General features: G+C 39.2%; 2 protein-coding genes and 1 long non-coding RNA gene across 18 annotated transcripts in view; 2 read left to right on the top strand and 1 right to left on the bottom strand.

Annotated features, from left to right (window-relative positions):
- Positions 1–904: 904 nt before the first annotated feature.
- LOC135293750 (arylsulfatase D-like) lies at positions 905–15,493 on the top strand. 6 transcript variants are annotated; one of them, XM_064408272.1, is made up of 12 exons: positions 909–1,025; positions 1,108–1,474; positions 3,304–3,401; positions 3,923–4,072; positions 6,014–6,135; positions 7,582–7,704; positions 10,752–11,175; positions 11,896–12,032; positions 13,240–13,374; positions 13,764–13,926; positions 14,215–14,336; positions 14,620–15,493. In XM_064408272.1, the coding sequence occupies exons 3-12, from the start codon at positions 3,376–3,378 to the stop codon at positions 14,988–14,990; spliced, it is 1,773 nt and encodes a 590-aa protein (XP_064264342.1). In that variant the 5' UTR covers positions 909–1,025; positions 1,108–1,474; positions 3,304–3,375; the 3' UTR covers positions 14,991–15,493. The 6 variants fall into 6 exon arrangements, with proteins under 6 accessions (XP_064264345.1, XP_064264342.1, XP_064264344.1 ...); XM_064408274.1 differs by having other exon boundaries at positions 913–1,025; positions 1,096–1,474; positions 3,352–3,401; XM_064408271.1 differs by having other exon boundaries at positions 913–1,025; positions 1,096–1,474.
- A 287-nt stretch (positions 15,494–15,780) lies between these two features.
- On the bottom strand, positions 15,781–20,707 carry LOC135293753 (uncharacterized). The gene is made up of 3 exons (XR_010355855.1): positions 20,551–20,707; positions 20,044–20,327; positions 15,781–15,917 (listed from the first exon to the last, which is right to left on the bottom strand). It is a non-coding gene; the product is annotated as an uncharacterized LOC135293753 (long non-coding RNA).
- LOC135293747 (arylsulfatase D-like) overlaps positions 17,695–24,075 on the top strand; it is a 30,711-nt gene continuing 24,330 nt past the window's right edge. For 4 of the 11 annotated variants that reach the window (XM_064408270.1, XM_064408264.1, XM_064408265.1 and 1 more), the window contains exon 1: positions 17,695–19,847. Coding sequence is in view for 1 of the 11 variants with exons in the window: in XM_064408264.1 (XP_064264334.1) it covers positions 19,837–19,847 (11 nt within the window). In the remaining 10 variants the exon portion in view is untranslated. Of the gene's footprint in view, positions 19,848–20,573; positions 20,715–21,074; positions 21,321–23,234; positions 23,276–24,075 lie in introns of those variants that run through there. The other 7 variants (XM_064408268.1, XM_064408259.1, XM_064408258.1 and 4 more) reach the window with 6 other exon arrangements.

Below are 24,075 nucleotides of genomic sequence, written 5' to 3'. Positions count from 1 at the left end.
GAAGAGGGCTGTGTAAAAGGCAGCAAAGGCATGTTCCTGTTGTGTAACTGCCGGCATGCATTCAATTTTCTGCTGTATTCTAAATTTAGTAAATAACATAGCAGTTACAGTTTGTGGTTCTCTGTTACAAACTCTATAGAATTTGCAAGAAGTCCTGGAAAAAACAATAACAAGGATATGAGAGCTGTGGAGATGGCCCCAGCTGCAAAAGAAGCTCTTTCAGTGAGTAGGGCCGTGCAGGGATTGATTGCAACCTGGGCAGAAAAAACCCAGAAGCAGCTCAGAAGGTGTTTCCTTTTAGAAAACATGCAGCAGTAGAGGGCATCAGACAACAAGAAATCCTGTAGACCTTAATGTATCCTTGAAGTGCCAAAGGCCCAGTGAGAGGAATGGGAACTAGAGAGGTACAAATTGGGACTCTATAATGCAGGTGGGGACCAGAAAGCAGACACTGAGAGAAGTCAAACCAGACACATCACTCCTTCTGTGCATCTTGGCTGTAACCACTCCAGCATGGTAATGCTGTGGTGGGAGGGAACAGGGAAGGGATCACCTATGGTGTTCTAACTGGCCTCATAGGTGCTCCACTAGCAATCCAACCTGAGCACTGCAATTTATACCACCAACTTACCACAACCTCTCCTTTCTCTCATAAGATACAAAAATGCAGGAAACTGTTAGTAAAGCAAGATTGCTTTTGGGTAGTGCCTCGTGCTGTCCCAAAACACTCAGTACAAGAGGACTCACATAAGAAAAATCAAGAGAGTATGCATTAGCCATCGTGTAACCTTAATTTGTCCCTTTAAGTGATGGCTAGGAAACAGGCAGCACTCAGAAGTGAAGCTGAATGACTCATTTTCTGAAGAAGAAAATTCAAGCCTCTTACCAGCATTTCCTCCCCACCCTAGAACTATTTGTCCTAGCATGTGCAGGGACAACCACCTCACTGCAGCATGCACTCAGGGTGGCCATAAAGTGAAGAAATTAGCTCAATTTCTATTTCTACAACAAAGAACTGCTGCTCTGTAAGTACAGCGATTTTCTCTTTTCCTTGGTGGAAGTGAGGAAATGTTTATTGGGAACTGTTATTTACAGTACCTTTCACAGGAATGTCTCAGCCTTGAAGGAGGTCATTCCCATCCCTTGAGAGACTGGTGGTTAGGCAGAAAGCGTTTTAGCTGCGTCTGTGGCGCTCCCCAGCCAGACCCTCACGGCCTGTGTGAATGTCACAGTTGTGCAAACAGCAGGGGGAAGTGCAGCTTGAGACTCCATGAGAAGCCAGAACATGCAGCTGCTTGGAAGCTCTGGCACAATATTCTTTTCCTGTGGTGAGCTGTGGGACGTGCAGCTAGGGCACATTTTGGGACTGCCTTCAGAAACGCTGCACATTAGCAGCAGTCCTCGTGCTGGAAAATTTGGAATAGTTTAAAGTCACCAGTCTATCAGCTGCCTGCTTTGAACACAACTTGACCAGGTACTGTATTCCTCCCTTACTATGTTGGGAAATACACAGGGAAAATGTTAATGGCTATTTGGAATTTCTTTTTTTGTTCTGGAGATAAAAATATCTCAAGGAAGTTTTTAAAATACTTTTCCCTTTACAACAACATTTTTCTCATACAAGGCTATGTACAAAGAAAGAGCCACAGGCTATGTGTTTACAAGCCTGTGTTTGCTTTTATTTGTATCAAGTCTACAAAATAGGAATTTTTAAAAGAAATTTTCACAGACTGAACAGTCCTGAATTGAGTGGTATTAACTGTGTGACTTTTCACTGAGTTTTGCCAAGCTGATGTCACAAATACATACTGTTTTCAAGAAAAGTGTATATGAGTATGTCAAAAACAATGACTATTTCCTCTTATGAGATTTTAGTATCTTGTAAGTATTTTGTTAGAAAGCTAAAGACTGATTATAAACTTTGAATCAATACAGGAAAACAATTGATAAAATACAAAAGATATGCAAGCTATTTTCCCCAGGATTATCAAAATAGATGAAGAAAGAGACAAAAACTAACTTACTTTGGGGGAGGGATTAACAATGGGAAAGGGAGGAGGGAGTTTTGCTTTAAGCCAAATTCAGTTCAGATAGCAGAGGGGAATATTTGCTTGTGATTTCTCTGCCTGGGCTCCCATCACCTTTCACTGAGGAAATGGCTTGACAGGGATAATACCAGTCAGTATAATAAATAATAAATCAATAGCTGTTTTCTGTATATTGCCTGCTATTTTACAGGCAGCTTCTGGGGAGGTTCAACCTCAAGCTCCAGCTGTGCTTTAAATCAGCGTCTCTCTACTGTGTGACAACCAACTGCACAATTAAATCTGATTATCTGCAACTCCTTTATTACTTCAACTGTTTTGGAGGTTTATAGGATATAAATGCTAAAGATGTCTGAAGTGTTCTCCTGTACTTTTCCTATAACTATTTAGGATGCAGCAAAGGCACAAACTCACATGCAGGAAACTGAGTGTCTCTAAATAGCAATGCTGCCTCAGCTCTCATGCTTGTAAGCAAGTGTTTGGATGCCAGTTTTCTAAGCATAGAAATTTAATTTTTCCCACTGAAACTTGTAGTGTTGATGGATAAAATGCAAGAACTATGAATATTAACTAAACTGCTTAATACATCATTTCCGGAAAACAAAAATAAATATAAAACAAACATAATTCATAAAGTTGAGGTGCTTGGGACAGTTGAGCCAGGAATGGGATATACTTCAAAGAAGTTTATTTTAAAACTTTAGAACGAAGCTCACTCAGCCCCGACTTCAAAGTCTTCAAATAGTTTATCTCACTGTCCTGACAGTGAAAGAAAAGCCCCAGAGAAACCTCTTCACTCTATGAGAGTGTAGTTAAGTAACAAGAGATCTTGAATTCTTCCAAGAAATTATAATTGTTGGAAAAAGATGAGTAGAATTTCTACAACTAAAAATTCATCTTGCAAGCCTGAAAAGAAACTTATCACATTATGTGAAAAAGCACAATGCTGCTACTGTCTATGGTTACAGAAATGTAAATTATATTGAAGACTGAATTTTAAATCATTATTTCTTCCTTTCTGAACATTAAATATTTTTATATAGATGATTCATGTAAGAAAATGGAATTATTTCACTATTTTGAGATAAACTTCGTTACTCAAAAAGAAAAATCGCTCTAATAAGGGAAGGGCTAGCAGTAAAAATAACATTAATGCCTTTACTCTTCTCCAGTGAACCTTCATTCTGAGGTACACTGGAGCAAATAAAACAGAATGTTAACAGGCTTTGAGAAAATTTTTAATCTATTTTTATTGCAGTTGCTACTAGGAAGATGTAACTATGACAGAGTACTCTTGGTTTTGCAGGATCTGAACACTCCAAATGCAGAAATGATTTGGCAAGTAACGTCTCATTGGTAAGAAAAAAACATGAGTTACTGTTGTATCATACTTAGATCTAAAGTGAGTGAAGCTTAATAATGACGTAATCCTGTGTTATAAAAGAGTAGCATTGTTTATCTCACAGTGTGATTTTTGTTTGTTTTTCTTGTTATTAACTTTTTCACAACCCAAAGATCCCAGTCCAGCCAAAAACCATGTCAGAGGAAGTTGATCCCATTCTCAGCTTCCCAGAACAACCCTTTATAAACATCCAAAGCCATAATCACTTGTATGCCATCTGCTGCATGTAAATTCCCATGTGAGACTGCTCACAGGAAACTTGGAAACAATCAGGAAAGGAGATTTTTTTAAAGTTATGGTACTGACATTTTCCCCTTCATTACATCAGTTTGGGGAAATGATAAACACTTAGCACACTCTCTGTGTCTGCACAGAGTGGTCTGGTCTGCAGCTCACAAAGGAGGGTCTCTGGCCACGTGCAGGGGGAGTGATGAATGGCCAGGTCACTGGCTTCTTTTACTCTTCTGTGTTTCAGGTCACCCCTGGTTACACCCCTGATTTTTGGTCTGCTTCTGCAAGCACCATTCACACAGCCTTCCACCATCACACAGCCAAATTTTGTCCTGTTGCTGGCTGATGATCTCGGCATAGGGGATGTAGGTTGCTATGGGAATGATACTATCAGGTAAGGAAACTGACCCTAAGGGTGAACGGGGCTGGTGTGATAATTCATGTAAACCTGAAACCCTCTGCCCAGCATTATCTCATAGCCTGGAGGGCATTCCCAGAGCCTGCTCTGCCTTGTGGCACTGTTTTACTGTGGGAATATGATAATCATTCTTGTGTATCCCTTAATTGTCTAACACTTAAGAAACAGCTGTACCCAAAGGTAGAAACATTGTCCCCTCTTCCAATACACAGGCCTCATTATCTCATTTTAATTCTATGTTACCATTCTTTCCCAGTCTCACCTCAAAATACAGTTAAATGACTGCAATGAGCAAAGTTACTAGGAAATATTTCTCTTTTCAGCCTCAAAGATATATAATTTGCCTTCTCTTTGAAAGTTGTGCCATAGTATTGCCTGCTGGCTTGTAACATGTTTGAACAAAATGAAATTTGCTACAATCCTTTCCCTCATCCAGCAAAGTTCTTGGAATCTTACCCTGAAAGGCTTCAGTCAGCGAGTTGCTGACAGGCAGCTGGTGATCACAGGGAGCTGATAGGGCTCTGCAAAGCCAGGCCTCCACAGCATCATCCCCAAAGCATGGATTTTCTTTTTTTACATTCAGAATGTACTAACAGGGAGACAAGTATCTGTGCTCTCTTAGCCACTGGTTCTCTGCAGTGCAAAGAATGGCAGGATTTTGAAACAGTTTGGGAAGCAGTTTGGGAGCACCTAATGGTCCTTTGAGGAGGAATGTTTATCAGCTAACTGAGATGGCAATTGTGTGAAGGGTGGGACTACTTTTTTTTTTGTTTGCCAAGTTACAGTGGACTGCACCTCTGGTGAAAAGCTGTAGTGAATAAGAAATGTTGCAGATGTTGTTTCCTGGCAGCGTGTCTTTGAGGGAGGAATCCATAACAGTATAAGTACAAAAAAAAAAAAAAAAAAAAACCAAAAAAAAAAAAAAAAAAAAACCAAACATCCAGGATCTTCCAAAATCCTACTTAAGGTTTTGCCTTCTTGTGAACACCATTGAACTGATAATTGCAAAACCAAAATTGTAAAACTGAAGCTCAATCTAATTTAAAATAGAAGTAGGCACACCTTGAATTGGAAGAGGGGGATATTGTACTCTGAAATGTAAGATACTGCCTTGTCTGTAACTAGTGTGCTAGGCAAGCTTGTTTTTGTTGGTTGCCAGTTATTTGCAAAATACCCTCTTCTCACCCACTTACTCAAGTAATTCATGTTGCTGTGAAAGGTTGCCACTATAGTGTGAAAACATGCAGGATTTCTTTCCTTTTTTCTCCTCTTTCCTTCACTACAAAGTCCTGAGAAGTACCTTGTTAGCTTCCTTATCGGCACAGCAAGTCATGTAGCATCTTGTCTAGTCAAGCACTGTCACCCTGTGGCAACCAAATTACCATTACACTGATTCATTGAGGCTGACACAGCTCTTGAAGATGCCAGTGTAGGAAAGGCAGCTCCAGAGGAATTAAAGGTCTTTGCTGTGAGGGAGGTGAGGCAACTGGAACATGGAGAAACTGTGGATACCCCATCCTCAGAAGTGTTCAAAGCCAGGTAGGATGGGGCTCTAAGCAACCTCATCTATGGAAAGTGTTCTTGCCCACAGCAGGGGGGTTTGGAATTTTGTGATTTTTAAGATCTCTTTCTGCCCAAACCATTCTCCAATTCTATGATTTCTGCAAGACTCTTCATAGGACAAGGGGGGAAAAAAAAAGAAGGCTGTCTCAAAATTAATCCAGATACTGATTTTTAACGAAGAAAGAAAAAGAGAAGTATTTCCCTATCACTTGAGAAAATTTAAATAAATTACAAAACTCTTTCCTGGCCATCTTCAAACAGAACAAACTTCCGAAAATAAAGATAAGTATATAATTTCTTATTCCCTTGAAAGACTCTCTAGGTGATATCTGGTGGCATTGGTTGCTTTTTTAGGACGCCCAACATTGATCGCCTGGCAGAGGAAGGAGTGAAGCTGACCCAGCACATCGCTGCAGCCCCACTCTGCACGCCCAGCAGAGCAGCTTTCCTCACTGGCAGATATCCCCTCCGATCAGGTTTGCCTTGCAAAGCCACACACCTTTAAACATTGCTCTGTTTCTGGGGAGAGCAGTGTCATACAATGGGCACAGAAAAAATGAGGGTGTGCAAGTAGGGGTGTCACAGACACTCCATCCTCACTGAGACACACGAGGTGTCAGGCAGGCTTTGAGGTGGCTTCTGCATTTGGAGGGTATTCGTGAACTGGTCTGGGGGGAAGCAGAGCAGAGAAGAACCAGCTCTGCAGAGCATCTTGGTCTCCACCAAAGCACAATTTTGGTTACCTTTTGATGCTCTGTTGTACAGATTGCAGCCAGAATGGAGTTAGAGCAAACTGTCACTTTCAAAAAAGTCATTACACAAAACAGGAAGAATAGTAACAACACACTTACAAAGCACTAGTTAAATTAATTTCCATCATAGGTGACTCCTCATCAGATGTCAGCAGCAGCTCAGCCCTGCAGGGAGCAGAGCAGATCTGTGCAGATGTGTGTCCATTCCCTCCAGTCAAGGTGCAGAACGAGTCATTCATGGGAAAGCTTCTTTACGTATCTGTCAAAATTAATCTGTCCTAGGAAATAACAGTTTGACAGCAATATTATTTTTTCCCAATTGTGTTTTTGAAGAAAAAACACAATCCTGTCAAACTGCATCCCTGAGATGAAGAGATATGAAAAACAAATAGCTCTACATGTTTCTAACAGCAACCCTCAAATGCTTGTTCTATTGCAAATTATCTTCGGAGCCTTCATTCCTGAGGCATTTTGAAGCTGATATGTCATCCTACTTTTATCATGACAGCTCCCACTGAGACTGGTAGTTTGAAAACACTAGTAGTTTGAAAGGGCTTGTACAGACCCTTTCCCACTGTAACAACAGGGCCAGAGATGTTCAGTGCTACAATGACAGACTGAACTTTACATAGCGCTGTATGATGGGGTTATGCCAGGATAAAATACTAAATGGTAGGGTGTAAACCTGCAGGTGGAGAGAAGGTAACTACTCTGTGGGGCTCAGACATCAGATGCTGGCCCTGCCACTGTGCAAGGAAACCCTGAGCTCCCTGGCAGCCCTCAGTGAGCTGGAGTCTGAGACTGACAGGGGGCTGAAGTCTCCTTGTGCTCCTCCTTGCCCTCACATTCACACTAAGAAAGGGCATTTCATACAGCCTGGGTGCCACTGTGACATATAAAATCTCCTGTACAACAGTGTCATTCCAAATGAAATGAAATTAAATAAAAAAGTCTCAACATGAGACACAAAGATGAAAGGATAGGTACTATGGTTGGTCTTAACTCTTTCTTCATCTTGTCTAGGATCTTAGATTAATTTTCTCAAACAAACAGCATTACAACAAATGTTAAACAGCACCATTTCAATGCAACCGGGAAACAAAAAAGTATGTTGGATAAAAGTACTCAACCCTTTACACTGACTCGGATTGTTTCTTATTGCATTTTTAGGGATGGATGCTATAAACGATTACCGTGTTATTTTTTGGAATGCTGGCTCAGGAGGGCTTCCTCCGAACGAAACCACTTTTGCCAAAATACTGCAGCACCAAGGCTACAGCACAGGACTGATAGGTATGGGGGCACTCCTCTCCTAAAGATGTTCTTGCATGTGTTTCACCTGCACATCTCACCCATTTGCTTTAGTTAGTAAGTGCTCATACTTCAGTTGTAATAATTTTCTGATTAGGAATAATATGTAAATAGGAACTCTGACCAAAAAGTACCTCTCTTAAAAGAACAAGCATAGGATAAAGAGGGCAATTTTTACCATTGACCCACTTTCAAGCACAGCTCTGGTTGTTAAAATACATAACAGAAAATGTTATTAATTCATGAATATTATTATGCCAGGTATAAAATACTTATTCCAATACTTTTTTAAAAAGTAAAAATATGGGTGTCATTTAAATATGCATGAAGATGTTTTACACAGTTCAGAGCAGATTCAGACTAAAGGGAACAGCTGCTACTTAAAACATTAGAGATGGTTAATAGTGTCACAAGATTGGGCCTTTCAGAAAGAGAAACAAAGCAATTGTTTTTTTCTTCAGTCACAGCATGCCATTGTAGTTCGCCAAGATCTCAGTACAGCCCAAAACCACTGCTTCCTTTAGCATCAATGTGAATTTCATTTTACTTTATATTTTATAGCACTATGTTTTTAGTGCAGTTGTAGCTTTTGGTCATGATCTTGTTCCAAATAATTATTTATCTTAGATGTATCACATAGTTTCACAGGCTGATAAAGCACAAACATTCCTGGCTGGTTTTTTAGCTATTTGCCCTACCTCATCTGAGCATGTAAAATGTCAAAATCCAAAATCTACATCTGGCACATAAAAATATTATCAGCACAAACCAACTGAATTTATTAATAAAACTTCCTCCAGAAATAGATCTGTATTAATTCAACAGAATAAATCTAAACCATACAAAACTAAAATAAGCCTTCCAAGCAATTCAAATTCTACATTACTGAAGTTCCATCTCCTGTTAGTTTTATAGTGATATTATTTGAGTTGTTTAAATCAGCTTGTAAAAGAGTCTGTGCATGCTTCCTCTTGGTTTCAGCATGTTATCACTAGCAAAATAATCAGATTTGTCTCCACTCTCCCCAGGGAATTGCCCTGCAGCAGCGGAGTCATGCTGCTTGCCTCCCAGAAGCAAAAGGGGAGTCATTTTCCCTGTGGGCATCTCAGCTAAAATCACACCACAGGTGCCAAAAGCATCACTTAGATTAACCAGATTGACAGATCCTGATTAATTACACCATGGGGGATGACGCAAAGAACCAGTGATAGGTGACACATAGAATACCACAAGAATTTTACCTTCAAGTCATGAAGCAAAAAATCTTAAAATCTACCCATGTCACCACAGCTGAATGAGCACTAAGTAGTCTCACCTGAATTGTTTGTGATTGTTTTGCCCTGAGCGCAACCAGTTTAATTGCAAAGTTAAATCCTATTAATAACCTGCAGCCTGAGGTGATAATGAGATTTTTTTTGTTGAGAAATGTTTTGAAGGTTCTTTCTAGTCAGAAAACCAATGCTGTATAAGTAATGCCTTCAGAGATTAATTTATCTTAATTATACACTTAGTTTAGCTTCTGGTGATTTGATTCTTTTCTAGTATGTCAGAAACCTTTATCGACCTCAGCTGGAGATTTAGGGGTTGGAGTGCATCTGAATTCCAAGAATACTTTAGCTGCACCTATATTTATGACCAATGCATTTATGTATTGATTACAAACCTGTTTCATTCTACAGCTGGCTCTAAATATGTCAGGAGGTAAACTGAGTAGAGATTTTAGCTGAAAGCAATTCATCCACCTACACTAGAACTTCCATTCTTTCTTTATATTTACAGCTGAGAAACAGCAATTTTTCCCCTCTGGAGCAGTTTTTCTGCTCCTATTGTAATGCACTGCAATTCTGTTGAAACCCACTCAGGGTTGGCTGCTATTATACGTACTGATAACATACTGAACCATTTCTTGAGGATAACATCATACTGGAAGTGCACACTTCCTCTCTCTACAATAAGAATTAGTTTCAAATTAGTTCTCAAGTAAAGTTCTTAATGTCCATTATGCTCTGACATCCAAGATCTGCAAAAAATGCCATTAAACCTCTGATGCTGACAGACATTCTCAAATTCAGACATTCTCAAACCTCAGTGTTTGAACCAAACGAACCAACTTACTATGTCACCACATAAGTGCCTAACCAGGCTGTTTGAATAAGCTGGAGGGGAAGCAAAAGCATGGTTTTAATGAGTATTTCATGAAAGCAGTTGGTATGTTCATAATGAAGAACAAATTGTGTTGCAAAAGGGCAAGAGATGTTCCTTCTGATAAATGAAGACTTCAGTATTTAAAAGAAGAAGGCTTTAACTTTTAAAAATTTTATTAAATCCAAATGAATAGCAAAAATATTTATAAAACAAAGTCTTTTATTCTCAGTCAGTATATGGAGATATAATGATCATCAATGTTACTTACAAATGTACAGCTTAATGAGAAATCCTGATCTCCTGAGCTCATGTTTTTCTGGACCCAGTGGTTTGTCTGGCAAACAGTTAGATGATCTGCTAGTTTAACTACTCTATCCATATCTCCCCCTATCAATCTGGCACCAACAAGGAGTGTTGCCATAGTCCTGACATCAAGCACTTCAAAACCTCCCAGGAACAAGTCTACATAGCACTTTGAAGGTAAAGGGACAACAAAAGAAGGTTATTTCCCCCTATGCTTAACAAAGGACAGCTCCCTTCTATTTGATACTTGACAGGTCTCCAGGAAGGCCATACATTTTTGCTCAGTTCAGAATTTTTCTCAATTTCTAGTTGCCTTTATATGCTTTTTTTAATGTTTGACCAAAGCTACTGTATATATATATATACAGAGCACAAAAAAAAGGTTTGAAAATTTATAAATTGTAGAACTTCACTTTAATCAATCCTATTATATAACAACATACTTGGTATATTTCTGTGTAGGATGATGCAGTTATCATGAGCAGAAAACAACCAACCACTTTTTGAGAAATCTTTTGTTAAGGGAAATTCCATTTTTAAAAAATATTATATTTTTTTATTTTAATAACTTCTGTTTTCAGGGAAGTGGCATCAAGGTGTTAACTGTGAATCCCGCAATGACCACTGCCATCACCCTTTAAACCATGGATTTGACTATTTCTATGGGATGCCTTTCACACTAATAAGTGACTGTCAGCCAACAGAAACACCAGAGATGGACAGAGCCTTCAGGAGGAAACTCTGGCTCTCCACTCAAATGATTGGCCTCATTACACTCACTGCTGTCCTTGGGAGACTGACTGGCTTGATTCCAGTCCACTGGAGAACACTGACCTGCCTTGCTGGGTTCAGTCTCCTGTTCTTCATATCCTGGTTCTCAAGTTATGGATTTGTACGGTACTGGAACTGCATCATGATGAGAAACCATGGAATTACTGAGCAGCCAATGGTGACAGACAGAACTACGTCCCTTATCTTGAGAGAGTCCATTTCATTTATTGAGAGGTGAAGTGGACTTTCTTTGACCACAAGTTTTCTGGTTCTTGTACATTTTGCAACTTGGAAACAGCACTTTCCTCTTTCATGTCTTCATAAGTTTTTATAACTTATACAGTATTTTGTAGGATTACAAGTACTGTTATTTTTATTAATTTTAAATAATATTAATAGGTATGTAATGTAATTAAAAATAAAAAAAGCTGCTGCTTAAGGATGCCCCTTATTCCTAGCTTCACTAAAGCTGATAATACTTCCCAACTTCCATGGGTTGTATTGAATATTTCTAGGCTATATTTAAGAAATATGTATACCTATCAATGAGAGCAGTATAGCAGCATTAAGGAATAGCAGGTGATGTGTGGGCCAGGGAAGGAGAAGCAGAGCTGTAATGTAGCCTTATCATATGGACTGATAAGTGGGCATCAGCTGGCAGAGGATGAACCTGCTGCCTTCATTTCAGTAGCACAGTGGTGCTTTGCAATAGCAGAAAGTGGATCTTTAATCTGGATATTTTTTATCTATGATTCAGGGTAGAAAATTATATTTTATATAGACCCAAAATTATTCTATGGGATCCTAATCACTGGGTTACAGTATCTTAAACGTAAGGTGTTTCTGAAGGGACTGTTGAAATATCTATACAAACATAATACCATTTTTCACTACAACTGATCTGCATTGAGAACCCTCCTCCCTAATAACACAGTGTTGATTTTTGTTTTGTAGAAATAAGCACAAGCCATTCCTCCTCTTTCTTTCCTTTTTGCATTCCCACACCCCTCTCCTCACCACAGAAAAGTTTATTGGGAGGAGCAGACACGGTTTATATGGAGACAATGTAGAGGAGATGGACTGGATGGTGGGTAAGTCAACATAGCATCTAACAATATCTCCAACTATCAAATATCTAGGTCTAAATAAACAGATTTTATTAAAAGAACAAGGAAGATGATTAAAAGCATGTACAAAAAAATCATAAGCATTAATGAACATCTGTCAGTCTTGTGTGAGCACTGATGATTTATAGTGTTACAGTGTTGGTTTTTTAGTTTCTCCTGTCTTGGGCCAAATGTTCGCTCTTTTTTTTTGGTCAAGTGTTTACCACTTTTAACCATGTTCCCTTAGCTCCTGTCAAGGAGCTCTCCTGTTTCTCTTACTAAATATGTGATAACTATTTCATTTTCTATGATTAGTAAAGACCAGGTCATTTCAGCCTCTTGTGGCCATTTCTGAGCAGGACACATCAGAAGGTGATAAAATCAATAAGGAAATTAATTTCAGATGAAAAACAGCAGGTTATTTATTTGTGACAGCTGCACTAAGCAGAGTACTGGATATTTTTCAGCCATGATCATAAATCCAGAAATGTCCATCAGTGTTATCCAGTATGCCCCCCACTATAAGATTCATGTTATTTTTCAGGCTGTTTTTCTGGAGGGGAAGGAGAATTATTTGTCATTCAGTCATGATGGACAAAAAGTATTCATATTTGCAAAAGAGAGAAAAGTGAGATACACATAGAGGAAGAATTTGGTTTCAAACATGTCATACATTTACATACTGCAAATACAATTAAGGATGTCAAAAACAGCTCAAGAATTACTTTTAAAGGCACTTTGTTATTAATGCATATTATATCCATGCAGTAATGTAATGCAAATCCTAACTGGTCTAGACAATACAAGGGCAATTTTATGTTTTTTCCATATTTTTCGTGATGGCCACCACTGATGCAGGCACTAACTTTTAGATCATAATTTCTTTCCATATTTTTACAGTACTGGTAGTTTTTGCCCTTGACAATACAGGCTTCTTGTCTGTGACTGTGGTTCTTGCATTCCCTGTTAAAATACCAATAATAAAGTGGTTACAACGCATCACAAATTTTCTGTGCTTTTACAGACAATGAAATCATAACTACAAATATCAGTCTTAAAATATATTAAACAATGAGCAGCCTTACGTAGGTAAGAAATTACACTGGTAAACATTTACAAGTCAGAGGTTAAAATTTATGTAGTATGAGGAAAATTTTTGCTTTTTAATATACACATATTCTTGCGTTTACAGGCCAGGTTTTAGATGCTATTGACAAGGAAGGCTTGAAAGAAACTACACTAGTTTACTTTGCCTCTGATCATGGTGGATGGCTGGAAAGACAAGAAGGTGAAAGGCAGTTGGGTGGCTGGAATGGAATATACAAAGGTAAGAGCTGTCAGGGACAGTGAAAACCCAGCAACAACTGGTAAAGAACTTAGGACACCCCTAAGGCTTTAAGTGAGATTATACACTCAAGGAGTAACACTGGTTTATTATTACCAAGAAACAAATATGTCTCATTTTAATTAGGCATGTAACAATGTATTAAATTCTAACCTGGGCAGGTGTCCTTTGTAAGCATGAATTCTCGGGATTGTCAGGGTCTGGTCTACTGAACACACTTTCACTAATGCTCAGTAGGAGCTTAGCAGCAAAAACAAAAGAGTAAAGAAGGCTCACCAAGGTAACATGATAGTGCAATAAAATTTGTGCAAAAAATCTCTTTATTTTAAATCAAACTTATTTTTTTGATTTTTCTTTTTATTTAATGAAAGGTGGAAAAGCTATGGGAGGCTGGGAAGGAGGAATCCGTGTCCCAGGGATATTTAGATGGCCAGGAGTATTACCTGCAGGCACAGTTATTGATGAACCTACAAGCCTTATGGATATTTATCCTACAGTAGTTCATTTGGCTGGAGGGGAAGTGCCTCGGGACAGGTACAAATAAAAGCATTTATTCTTCCGTCTTTCCCAAAACAATGAAAAATCTGGCTGGAAACACATTCTAAGAGTTTGATGTTTTCTTTTTCAGTCCTGTTGCTTTTTTAGACACATCAATGTCTATGAGTCCAGTCACCTCTTCTCTGCCTTTGAGATCCAGCCCCTACATGCCATCTCCTGCAATCCTCTTTCTTGTCCAGAGCTGCCAGTTCCAGGGAGAGGTGTGCAGAGGAAGCACAGTCCTGTCCAGCTCACCCCAGCCCTGTGGTGTGTTTGTCTTGCTAGGGTGATGGACGGCCGGGATCTGCTGCCTTTGCTGCGAGGGGCGGTGGCGCACTCGGAGCACGAGTTCCTGTTCCATTACTGCGGCGCTCACTTACACGCCGTGCGCTGGCACCAGAAGGACAGTGAGTACACAGCTCCTTCCCAGAGAATTATGTACAGGAGGGCACACCGTTCTAACACATTCTTTTTCTGGGATTCCGTCTTCCCAAGTACTTTGGGTGTAATGTGGCAAAAACTTCTATTGGCATTGCCTGTGTTGTACAGCACCAGGAGAAATTACTGCATTAACTAATAAGTGTAGAGCTGAAGTGCATCCAGAAATGAACTCTAGAAAAACATTCACTCTTCCTTGTGATAACTGGCATTGTTATAACCAGCCTTCTGTGATTCTTTCTTTCCTGCCAGCTGGAGCTGTTTGGAAGGCTCATTTCATGACTCCCATTTTCAGACCTCCTGGAGCCGGGGCTTGTTATGACAGAGGATTTTGCCCATGCTTTGGGGAAGGAGTGGCCCACCATGAGCCTCCACTGCTGTTTGAGCTCTCACAAGACCCTTCTGAAGCCAAACCTCTCTCAGCTGACATGGAGCCCCTCTTTGACACTGTCATAAGGAAGATTGGCAGAGCCATAGAGGAACATCGCAGGACACTGACTCCAGTGCCAGAGCAGCTCTCTGTGTCCAACGTGGTGTGGAAACCGTGGCTGCAGCCGTGCTGTGGGACGTTCCCATTCTGTTGGTGTGATAAGGAAGGTGAAAATAAACTTGTTGACCTATAAAGGATAGAACCTGATACTTTCTCAAAAATGTATTTAGGTTAAGAGTGTTTCCTTTGGGGGTGTTGACCCATGGGTCATTTGTTTCTCTAAACTGAGCCTTTACAAAATAATTATTCCAGTGAATAGCGCAGTATTTAGTAAAGGTAGCTTTAAGCTGAACATTCTCAGGGAGGGATCACGACAGATGATCCGAAGGCCATGTTTTAACTAGCAGCTGCTGACAAGTGAATGAACAGTTCAAATGCACAGAAGCAGGCCAAGATTAGAGCTGTACAAGAAATGATTCTGAATGTATATTCAGAAGCTTTCCTTTGGGTTTTTGCACTGAATTTCTAAGTGATTCATGGACTGAGGTCTCCCTTAATTCTGTTATCCTAATCTCCCTTTTGTTATCCTAGCAATGCATTTTGTTATTCTTATCTCTCCTTTTGTTATTCTGGCAATGCATAAGGTGGCCCTATAATAAATTTTTGCAGACTACTGCTTCCAAAAGCATTAGAAAATAGTCTTGCCTGCAGTTCCTCAAAAAAATCTTTCTTAGGAGAGGCATTCTTCTTCCCTTGTAGCTAGTGACTCCAGCAGCAGTGATGATGACAGCTGATTGTCCCGGGCAAGGCATAGAGCTTGGAAACATGACAAGCTGGGTAGTGGCTGTCTGTACTCTCTGAGAAGGGTAGTACTCCTCTGGTTGGAGTCAGCTTCTTCTCATGGAGAGGAAATAAAGGAAAGACTGTCCTTTTCCAAAGCTCCCTTTGCCTCCAGCTCACTAAACAGCACTGGCAAGGGCCTTTTGACACTGATAGCCACAGCAGTGCCACACTAATAACCAGTTCAGTGATTTGGGCACAGGACTGCACAAGTTACCCTGCTGCCCAGATCTCAGTCATAAGTGTTTCCTGATGACAAGTAGCATGTTCAGAAAAGATCCTACGAAAGATGGCAAACAGTAATTATGAAAACAAGAAATAATTTGCTATGAAAAAAAGATACCGATAATTAAGGTATTTTTTGCTTCACAAATTACATTTTCATTCCAAAGAGCTAGAAGTACCTTGCTTTTGTTCTTTTTCTTTTTTCTTTTTTTTTTTTGCTGCAGTTTTTTCCTTTGTGTTAGAATAGTTGTTCCTAATTACATGGCCTTGCAGGTAGTGTTTTTCTATGTAGGACTGTAAATACATCTGTTCACATAGACACATTTACACTGGTACATCAGAATAGCTACATATCTGAGAAGATAATTTGCCCATTTGTTTTACTTCATTGTTTTTAATTATTCTTTAACTACTGTGCTAGGACAAATTTATCTTATTCATTTTACTTGGTAAACATTTGGGTTTTTTTTTTTTTTCCTCTTTTGTTTTCCACAATTCAGTCACCAGGAAATCTGCAGGTAAACAAAGCCCTGAAGCTTAAAAGCAAAAATTTATTTTATGCTGTGACTTGATGCATTTCATATGTTATAATTCAACCAGATACTCCATCAGTGCTATTGATGAGAAAGGTGAAAAATTCAAGACCTTCGTTAAATCCATACTAAATCGCTTTCACATGTTCTGATTGCTGCTACTTCCTCTGTTGTGAGAAACGTCTGGGTTTTTTCCTCATTTGAGTATATTCTGTTTAACTGGTTCTTTCTTGGTGAGATTTAAAGATATTTTCATATTCAAAATGAATTGTTTAGCTGAAATTACTGTAATCAGACTGGAATTTTTCAATTTGCTCAGGCATTTTCCAGGATATCACGTCCATTCTCAAACCAGTTTAGTAGGTGGGATTTTATGTCCTCTCAATTTTTCAACACCTTTAGGAATGTACAGGTGTAATATCTGTGAATATGAGCAAACCAGTTTTTCTTTTGCTGAAATACTTCATAGCACTGTAGGATATGTATATCCATTAGGACCAGGGGGTACTGGAAAAGACCTGAGCTAGGATTTGTCCTGGACACTGATGCCAGCACATGAAAGCACAGTGATCATCCCTTGCTGATCTCCAAAGTGCCATGGGATGAACAACCATTCAGGGTGGAAAGGACATTGCACTTGGAGTGAAGTCAGGCAATGATAATATTATCACTGCCTTGACAATAACATACTTGGAAACATATTAACTAGCAAATACTAATCGGCTTGCTCACATTTCTTTTTTCCTTTTTTTCTACAAGATTCATTGGCTACTATTTCAGTGCAAATAATTTGGTAAGACCGACTGTTTCTATTGAAAACAACATGGTTTTCATTTCAGTGATTTATGCCGGTCATATCCTAAGATGACGTAGATAGTGTTCAAGACAGGATTTCAAGAGCATCTTACAAAACTTCTAAGATCTAAATTTGGATAGTGAAAATGTTTTCAAACAGTGTAGAAAGCAATATTTGAGCATGAAAATCAAGCTGTTAAAAGCATAATTATCTCCTTTCATTTGAAAATTGGACATAAAATATTTGTCTGTTTTACTGAAAAGAGATCTGTGAAGAACAGGGAAAAAAATTATTCTATAAGTACTATTGTAGTATTTGATATATTATGGTTTGCTTGCTTGTTTGTTTTTACATTAGAATAAAAGCAATATTTTTAAGCTGCTTTTGAACTCTCCCAGACACACATTGGTCAAGTGCTTCAGCTTGACTTCAGCACTTAATCATCAAAAAGATCACAGTTTTCAGTATTTGAAGCTAAGCCTCTGTGGACACCATGATAGAATATTCTGATGATTTGTCAGGCTTAATTAACGGTTTTGTCCCTGGACATGCAAGTTGGTATCAGTGATGTCTACACTTGAACACTATCTGAAACAAGACTGCCTGTGTTGTTAAACAGCATTGCAGGGGCAACCCAAAATATCAGTAACCAATGGTAGTACCTGGAAATGTCAAAATCAGGATTATAAATTTAAAAACTCACAGCGTCTGTCAGTACCATGAAACTGAAGGGATGCAATGTTGCCTCATAATTTCCACTACGTGTCATAACATCACACGTGGTTTACAAATATGCATTTTTATCCTATCTAAAGGAAGCAATTAAAGTTATTATTGGAAATTACTAGTAATATATAAAGAATAAGCTCTTGCTTGTCCTGCTTTTCAGAATTTCACTTCAGTTTGCATTGTTTTGTCACTGGGGCTTTGTTTTGTTTTTGCACACTTTAGCATCCTTCATACTTTTTTGATAGTTTTTGTTATAAAGGAATTTACTAATCTCAGCAGAAGACTGGGATACTTGCAAAATTCAAACATGAGGCAGTTACAGAGTTGACTTTCTACTATCAGGCAGTTCATTTATTTCTTACTAGTCACTGCTAAAATTAGTGAATTATTTTTAACACAAATTTGCAAGTATTTTTTAAAATAGATGTTCAATCTATATGAAAGAAGCTGAGAAACCAAGAAAAAACTGTTAAAACCAAGAGATGATACATAAGTTGATTTATTTCACCCTTTTTCATTCTTTCTCTGGAGGCCAAACTAAAGATGCTGGTAACAAAGAGTGCTTTAAAAGCATCACATCACCTTACTATCCTTCTGATTATGGCAGATGGCCAGAGACACAAGATGGAGGAGCCTTTATAGCAGGACAGAGCAAATTCACACAGATGTGAGAGTTGGAAATGGCGTGATCAGATCCCAAATCCCTACTTTCTTCATTGAGGCTTTGCAGAATGGATCCTTCCCTTGAGTCTTGGTTTGTAATCCAGGAATTTTCTGCTGTCTCCTGAACTGTAACATTTCTACATAGTTTTTCCAAGTCCCTCAAAAGAAAAAAAAATCTTCATATTTCTGAAGCTTTCCTTTAAAATGTTCTCCCTAATGCAGGCAAGCAGCCTACTCTCAACAGTGGAGCTTGAACCTCATTCCTCATTTCTTTGCCCCTTTTCACAGCTACCAACTACTTTTTTGGGCAGAAGTTTTTAGTGAAAATATTGCAGTAACTACTGCTATATGCTGATACTATTTAAGACCCTAATGCTCCCCTTGATTTCTGTACACCACACCCACCAACGATGCTGTGAATACCACTGTAATTATCAAGGGCTAGATAGTAAATTCTCTTTTCTCCTTATTGCCATAGCATTTTATATCAATATTTATTTTGGCCTTTGAGCAAGAATATGTCTACACTAATAATCTCTCTCCTGTTTTCTGCCTTTCTCTGAATAAAACCCTTATTTAATGTATTACAGTATAACACCTTTATACCCTCTTCTTAAACCAGTATAAGCACACACAGCCAGTTAAAAGAGGGGCCCAGTACTCCCATGGGACTGGGAAGATGCATGGCAAGCCCGACTGTGCAACCACATGTGTATGGCACAGGAGGGAGCTCACAAAGAGAGGAGCGATAATAACATCAGAGGGAATTAGCCAGGCTGCCAGGATTGGCGTGAGCACACCAACGTGACAACACAACAATGGATTTTCTCGGACCCCAAGGGAGCTGCTCGGCTCATTCTGCATTAGGCAGGGCTCTTCCACTTCCATCCACAGGGTGGTTCTCCATACAGTGTATGTAGCCGACTGTCTCACTGCCTGAGATTTAGGAGCTTTCCCTCAGCTGCTGCTCAGGCTCTTCTGTTTGCCTTGGCAGTCACAGCAGCTGGATGTCCACATCTGCTTCAGAACAATTCTTCCTTACCCGACACGTTTGACCAGGGGAAGGCAAGGAAGCCCTCCCCTGCATCAGGCAGGATGAAGTAAATGCCTTTGCCTACTTTTTTAAACAAGGCTGACACTGCCAATTACTCTGATATGATGATATGAGGCGTGATTTTGGTAACCCCTCCTTGGAAGCAAAGATCAGAAAGCTTGAGGTGAAGAGGGAAGTGACAACAAAGCTCCTGCAGTGAATGAGCATGGAGTAAGTAAAAAATTGGGGGGGGTTGTTTGGGTTTCTCTCCCCCCCCCCCCCCCCCCGCCTTCTATTTTTGGTTGGATTGTTTTGTTCTGCAAAAAAAAAAAAAAAAAGGAAAAAAAAAAAACAAAACAAAAAAAAAAAAAAAAAACAAAAAAAAACCAAAAAAAAAACCACCTTTCCCCAAAACCCCCACACTTGCCTATCTTTTCGGAGACGGCTTGTTTTTTCCCTTCTTTCAACAGAGCTGAGCCATCTTTGGCAAAAGGGGAATCTGCCATAAATCGCCGCCGAGCCCTGGGACTCGGGTGGGAGTGGCTGGCAAAGCTTGCCGAGGCAGATTCCATTCCACTTCCCATGGGACGGGGCTGGGAAGTTGAGCTGGAACAGAGAACTCTGCCCTGCAGAGCTGTGCTCTCCTTGGGGGGCGGTGTCTCTTAGTGCCATCCTGCTCTGCCAAGCTCTCAGCCTCCGCTGACGGTGGAGCTGGTCCAGCAGGTCGTAAATAGTAAAAAAAAAATGTGTGATCAGGGTTGCAGCAGTGTGTGATATGGAGAATCAGCAGAGTACAATAATTAACAAGCTGTGCTTTCCTTCCCTTCTAGTGTTTCAAACCAAACTCCAGTTTTTGGAGGTTATTATTATTATTATTATTATTATTATTATTGCTATTATTACTTCATAGGGACAGACACAAAGCATGATTTACCTCCAGTTTGCTTCCCTGTGTTCTTCACACTTCCTCTAGCAGCCATGTCCCTAGTTGCTGCTCTTTTAATCTCATTCCTCTGCCCTCTTTCTTTCTTTCTTTCTCTGATTTTCCTGTTGGGCCCTGCTCTTGTCCTGGCTGGAAGGAAAGGTCTGTCTTCCTGGGTGAGTAGTTTGAAGCCAAAAGGCACAATTAGATAATTTAGACCAGGAACTGCTAATCATAATGTGAAAATGCTTGAGGTAATTTACAGCCTAGGGCCAGACCATCCCTTACTGCTGTTGCTCTGAAGGCAGGGTGCTGCCATAATAAATTAAAACGTTTGGGTAACTTGCCACGAGAGTATTAGTTACTGAAAATGCACAAAGCTAAGTGGTAATATAATCATGATACAAGAGAGCAAGGATTGATATTTTCCAGGCCACTAAAAACTGTATCCCCTCTAGTCAGGACTATTGAGGCTGGTTCCCTGGGAGTGCAGAATGGAAAGGAAAAAAAAAAAAAAAAAAAGAGAGCGGGAGAGGCTACTGATGATCTCCTGCTTCTGGCATCCTTGCAAGGGCATCCCTTGTATTTTGGTGTAAGCAGCACCTGTTTCTGGCTCACCAGCTGCAAGCACTGAGAAACTGGCTGTGCTCACACCAGCTAGGAGTTTTTGATTTCTTCTCTCTGTCTTTCCCCACTTGTTACCTCTCCTCTTCTGAACATCTGTATACCTAGAAGCTATGGAAGAAAAGGGGTCAACAGGGTGGAACAGTAGGTGGCATATGGTATGCTGAATGGGCTTCCTTCAGAGCCATAATGTAATATGAAATTAATATTTGTAGTTACATTTTGATATACTGTTCACTGAGGTGAAGCTGTTCTGTAGCATGCTTTTGTACAAGGTGGAAAGCAAGCATCTATTTTCAGCCAACAGCTAAGCAGAGAGAGATTTTGTGCATTACTAGTAAATATTTCTATATATGTAGTAATTGTAATTCACTTTTTAAATATTTTAATAAGTGTTAAAGAATTTGGAGTTTTGCTCTGGTTTTGCAGCAGTGTGCAAATCATTTCTTCCACCATCTGAAGTTAGACAAAGAAAACTAGAAGGCAAATTCTTTTGCTCTGTGTAAATACAGTCTTTTAGCTTAATTAACAAGGATTTATTCCTAATTTTTCTGCTGGACTTGGATCTCTCTTAGCATTTTTAAGAATGAGAAGTTCCGTTCTGTGGTGGATTCCCAGTGAGCAGAGGCGTTGCCAGGCTTTTGGGGATGATGGTGAAAAATGAGATATGTCTGGCTTCAATAAATATTTTGCTAATGAGGAGATGTTTTTAAAGTGGAGGTTTGTATTTTTTATTCTCTGTAAGTTTATCTCTTTTTTTTTCTTTCAATTCAACACATCAAGAATGATTAATTCTAATCAAGGAATACATTCAACAAGTGAAATAGAGGATGGGGAAACAACCCAGTGCTAAGCTACTGTTAGGGGAGAAGGGACTATTTTTCTAGCAGTTTCAGGCTTGAAGCTTGCTTTCTGTAAAGCAAAGATGAAAAAAAAAAAAAAAAAAAAGCCCAATCCAGAGCCTAGACAAGGCTGCTGGCTGGAGAAAGTTGTTACCAATCCATGTTGAGTTAGGTCCCCTGCTTCAGCCCCATGATAAACTAAGCAAAACTTTTTTGGAAAACTTTTTTGGCTAAATCTCTTAAAGTTACTGTTGAGGCAGCTGCAGACTTTATGGCATTACAGGCAAGTGGAATAAATTTTATTGGAAGTTGATTCATTTATGGTTGACAAGTTTGGAGAAAGAAATGGTAGAGCAGTCATATGTAGTAACAGCTGCTGAAAAGAATGAGTTTTGGATAAGGTTTGCAGATAATCAAAATTGTTTAAAGCCAGTGTGTCCACACAAAATTTGCTGGCCAGTTTGGGCCTCTGTGGCATTTGGTCTCATTTTGCAGAAATGTTTAGACTGGATTATTAGAGTCCTCTGATCTCTTATGGGGAGGTAACAGATTTAATAACTGATGCTCTGCACTTCTGGTTGTACCTTTAAAATACTTTCCTGGACAGCCTGTTTCAATGCTTTAGAACCCTTTCTCTGAAGAAATTTTTCCTAATATCCTGTCTAAACCTCCACTGGAACAACTTGAAGTCATTTCCCCTTGTGCTGTCACTTGTTATTTGGGAAAAGAGGCTGACTACCTCTTCAATTCAAACTCCTTTCAGGTAGCTGTAGAAAGCAATAAGGTCTGCCTTGTAAAAAGTTAGAAGGATTGATTGAATTTCTCTTTTACCTCTGACATCATGCTGGTCACTGTGCTCAGTCTGTTGCTTTCTATAAGTTTAATTTATTTTCAGGACTGCATTGCTACATTGCAAAGCCATTGCTGCCATTCTCTTCACATTGGCAAGTTTATGGTTCCTTCCTGAATGCATTTGTTTGAACTTGGACAAATTAAAACTGTGTTATTTGAATTGACCAACCTGCATTTTTTTTCCCAAGAACCCTGGACTCAAATGAATCAGTTTTCCTGATGCTTCATTTTCTTTAAGTTTTTGTTGTTCTTTCTTTACCATCATTTAGGAAATTAAACTGTATAAAAAATTATGTAATTATTTCCCCCCACCCTTTTTTTTGATAATACCCTGACTGTGGGCACCACAGAACTAAAATTGTCTTTTCCTTTGTACAGGCCCTCACAGAAGCAGTCTAAGGTGTAAGGCTCTTGCACAGGTACAGCTTCTCTGTGAAATCTTGAAGGAGCAGATTTCTTGAATCAAAGGATGCTCTAATTTATAATGCTGTCATTCTCTAGATGTGCACTGAGCACAGCAGTGTCAACTTAGAACATAATTATAAGGAAAGCATAAGCACCAATTTTTATAGTTTAGTAGGATTTCTTCAACATCTGATTGGCTGTGCCAGTGACTTCTGATCTGTGCTCAAGATCATTGTTAATAAGGCTCTCAGTTATTGTGTAAGTCCATGCTGAGTCTTGTAAACAGAAGTTACATAATAGTTGTCTGTGTTTTTCTGATGTTTTGCACTTACCTGATTCATTAAGCAGATGTTGTACAATCCGTCAGTAATACTAGCTGCCAATTTTTTTTTCTTTACATGTTTTCACGTTTTTAAGCAATGAGATCTGTTTCTCGAATGGAAGTCTGACTATGTCTCTATCATAATTTCCAGAAATAGTATTCTAGGGAATTTTGAAAAGGTTTACACATGTATGTATCATATGTATATTTTATAGTCTTTCTTTCCCTATTGCTTTCAAAGTTTACTAGTGTTTAATAACTGAACATACTTGCAGTCTTTCTCCATGAATTGCTGAAAAATAATGAGTTGGAGCTCTAAGCATGGATACTGTATAGTGCACAAAACTGCTACATAACAACTTAGAATATGGACTTGGAACAGTAAGCAGTATGTCACCTGAGGTGGAATTGTCCTTGACCCTATCTTAATCCACAAGCAGGATCACCACAGCGATCAGCAAATACACAGCATTTAATACCATGAGAAAATAA

Source organism: Passer domesticus, chromosome 2 (assembly GCF_036417665.1).
Source record: "Passer domesticus isolate bPasDom1 chromosome 2, bPasDom1.hap1, whole genome shotgun sequence".
Lineage (NCBI taxonomy): Eukaryota > Metazoa > Chordata > Aves > Passeriformes > Passeridae > Passer > Passer domesticus.
The sequence above is the reverse complement of the archived record's forward strand: the minus strand, read 5'-3'. Positions and strand labels throughout refer to the sequence as shown.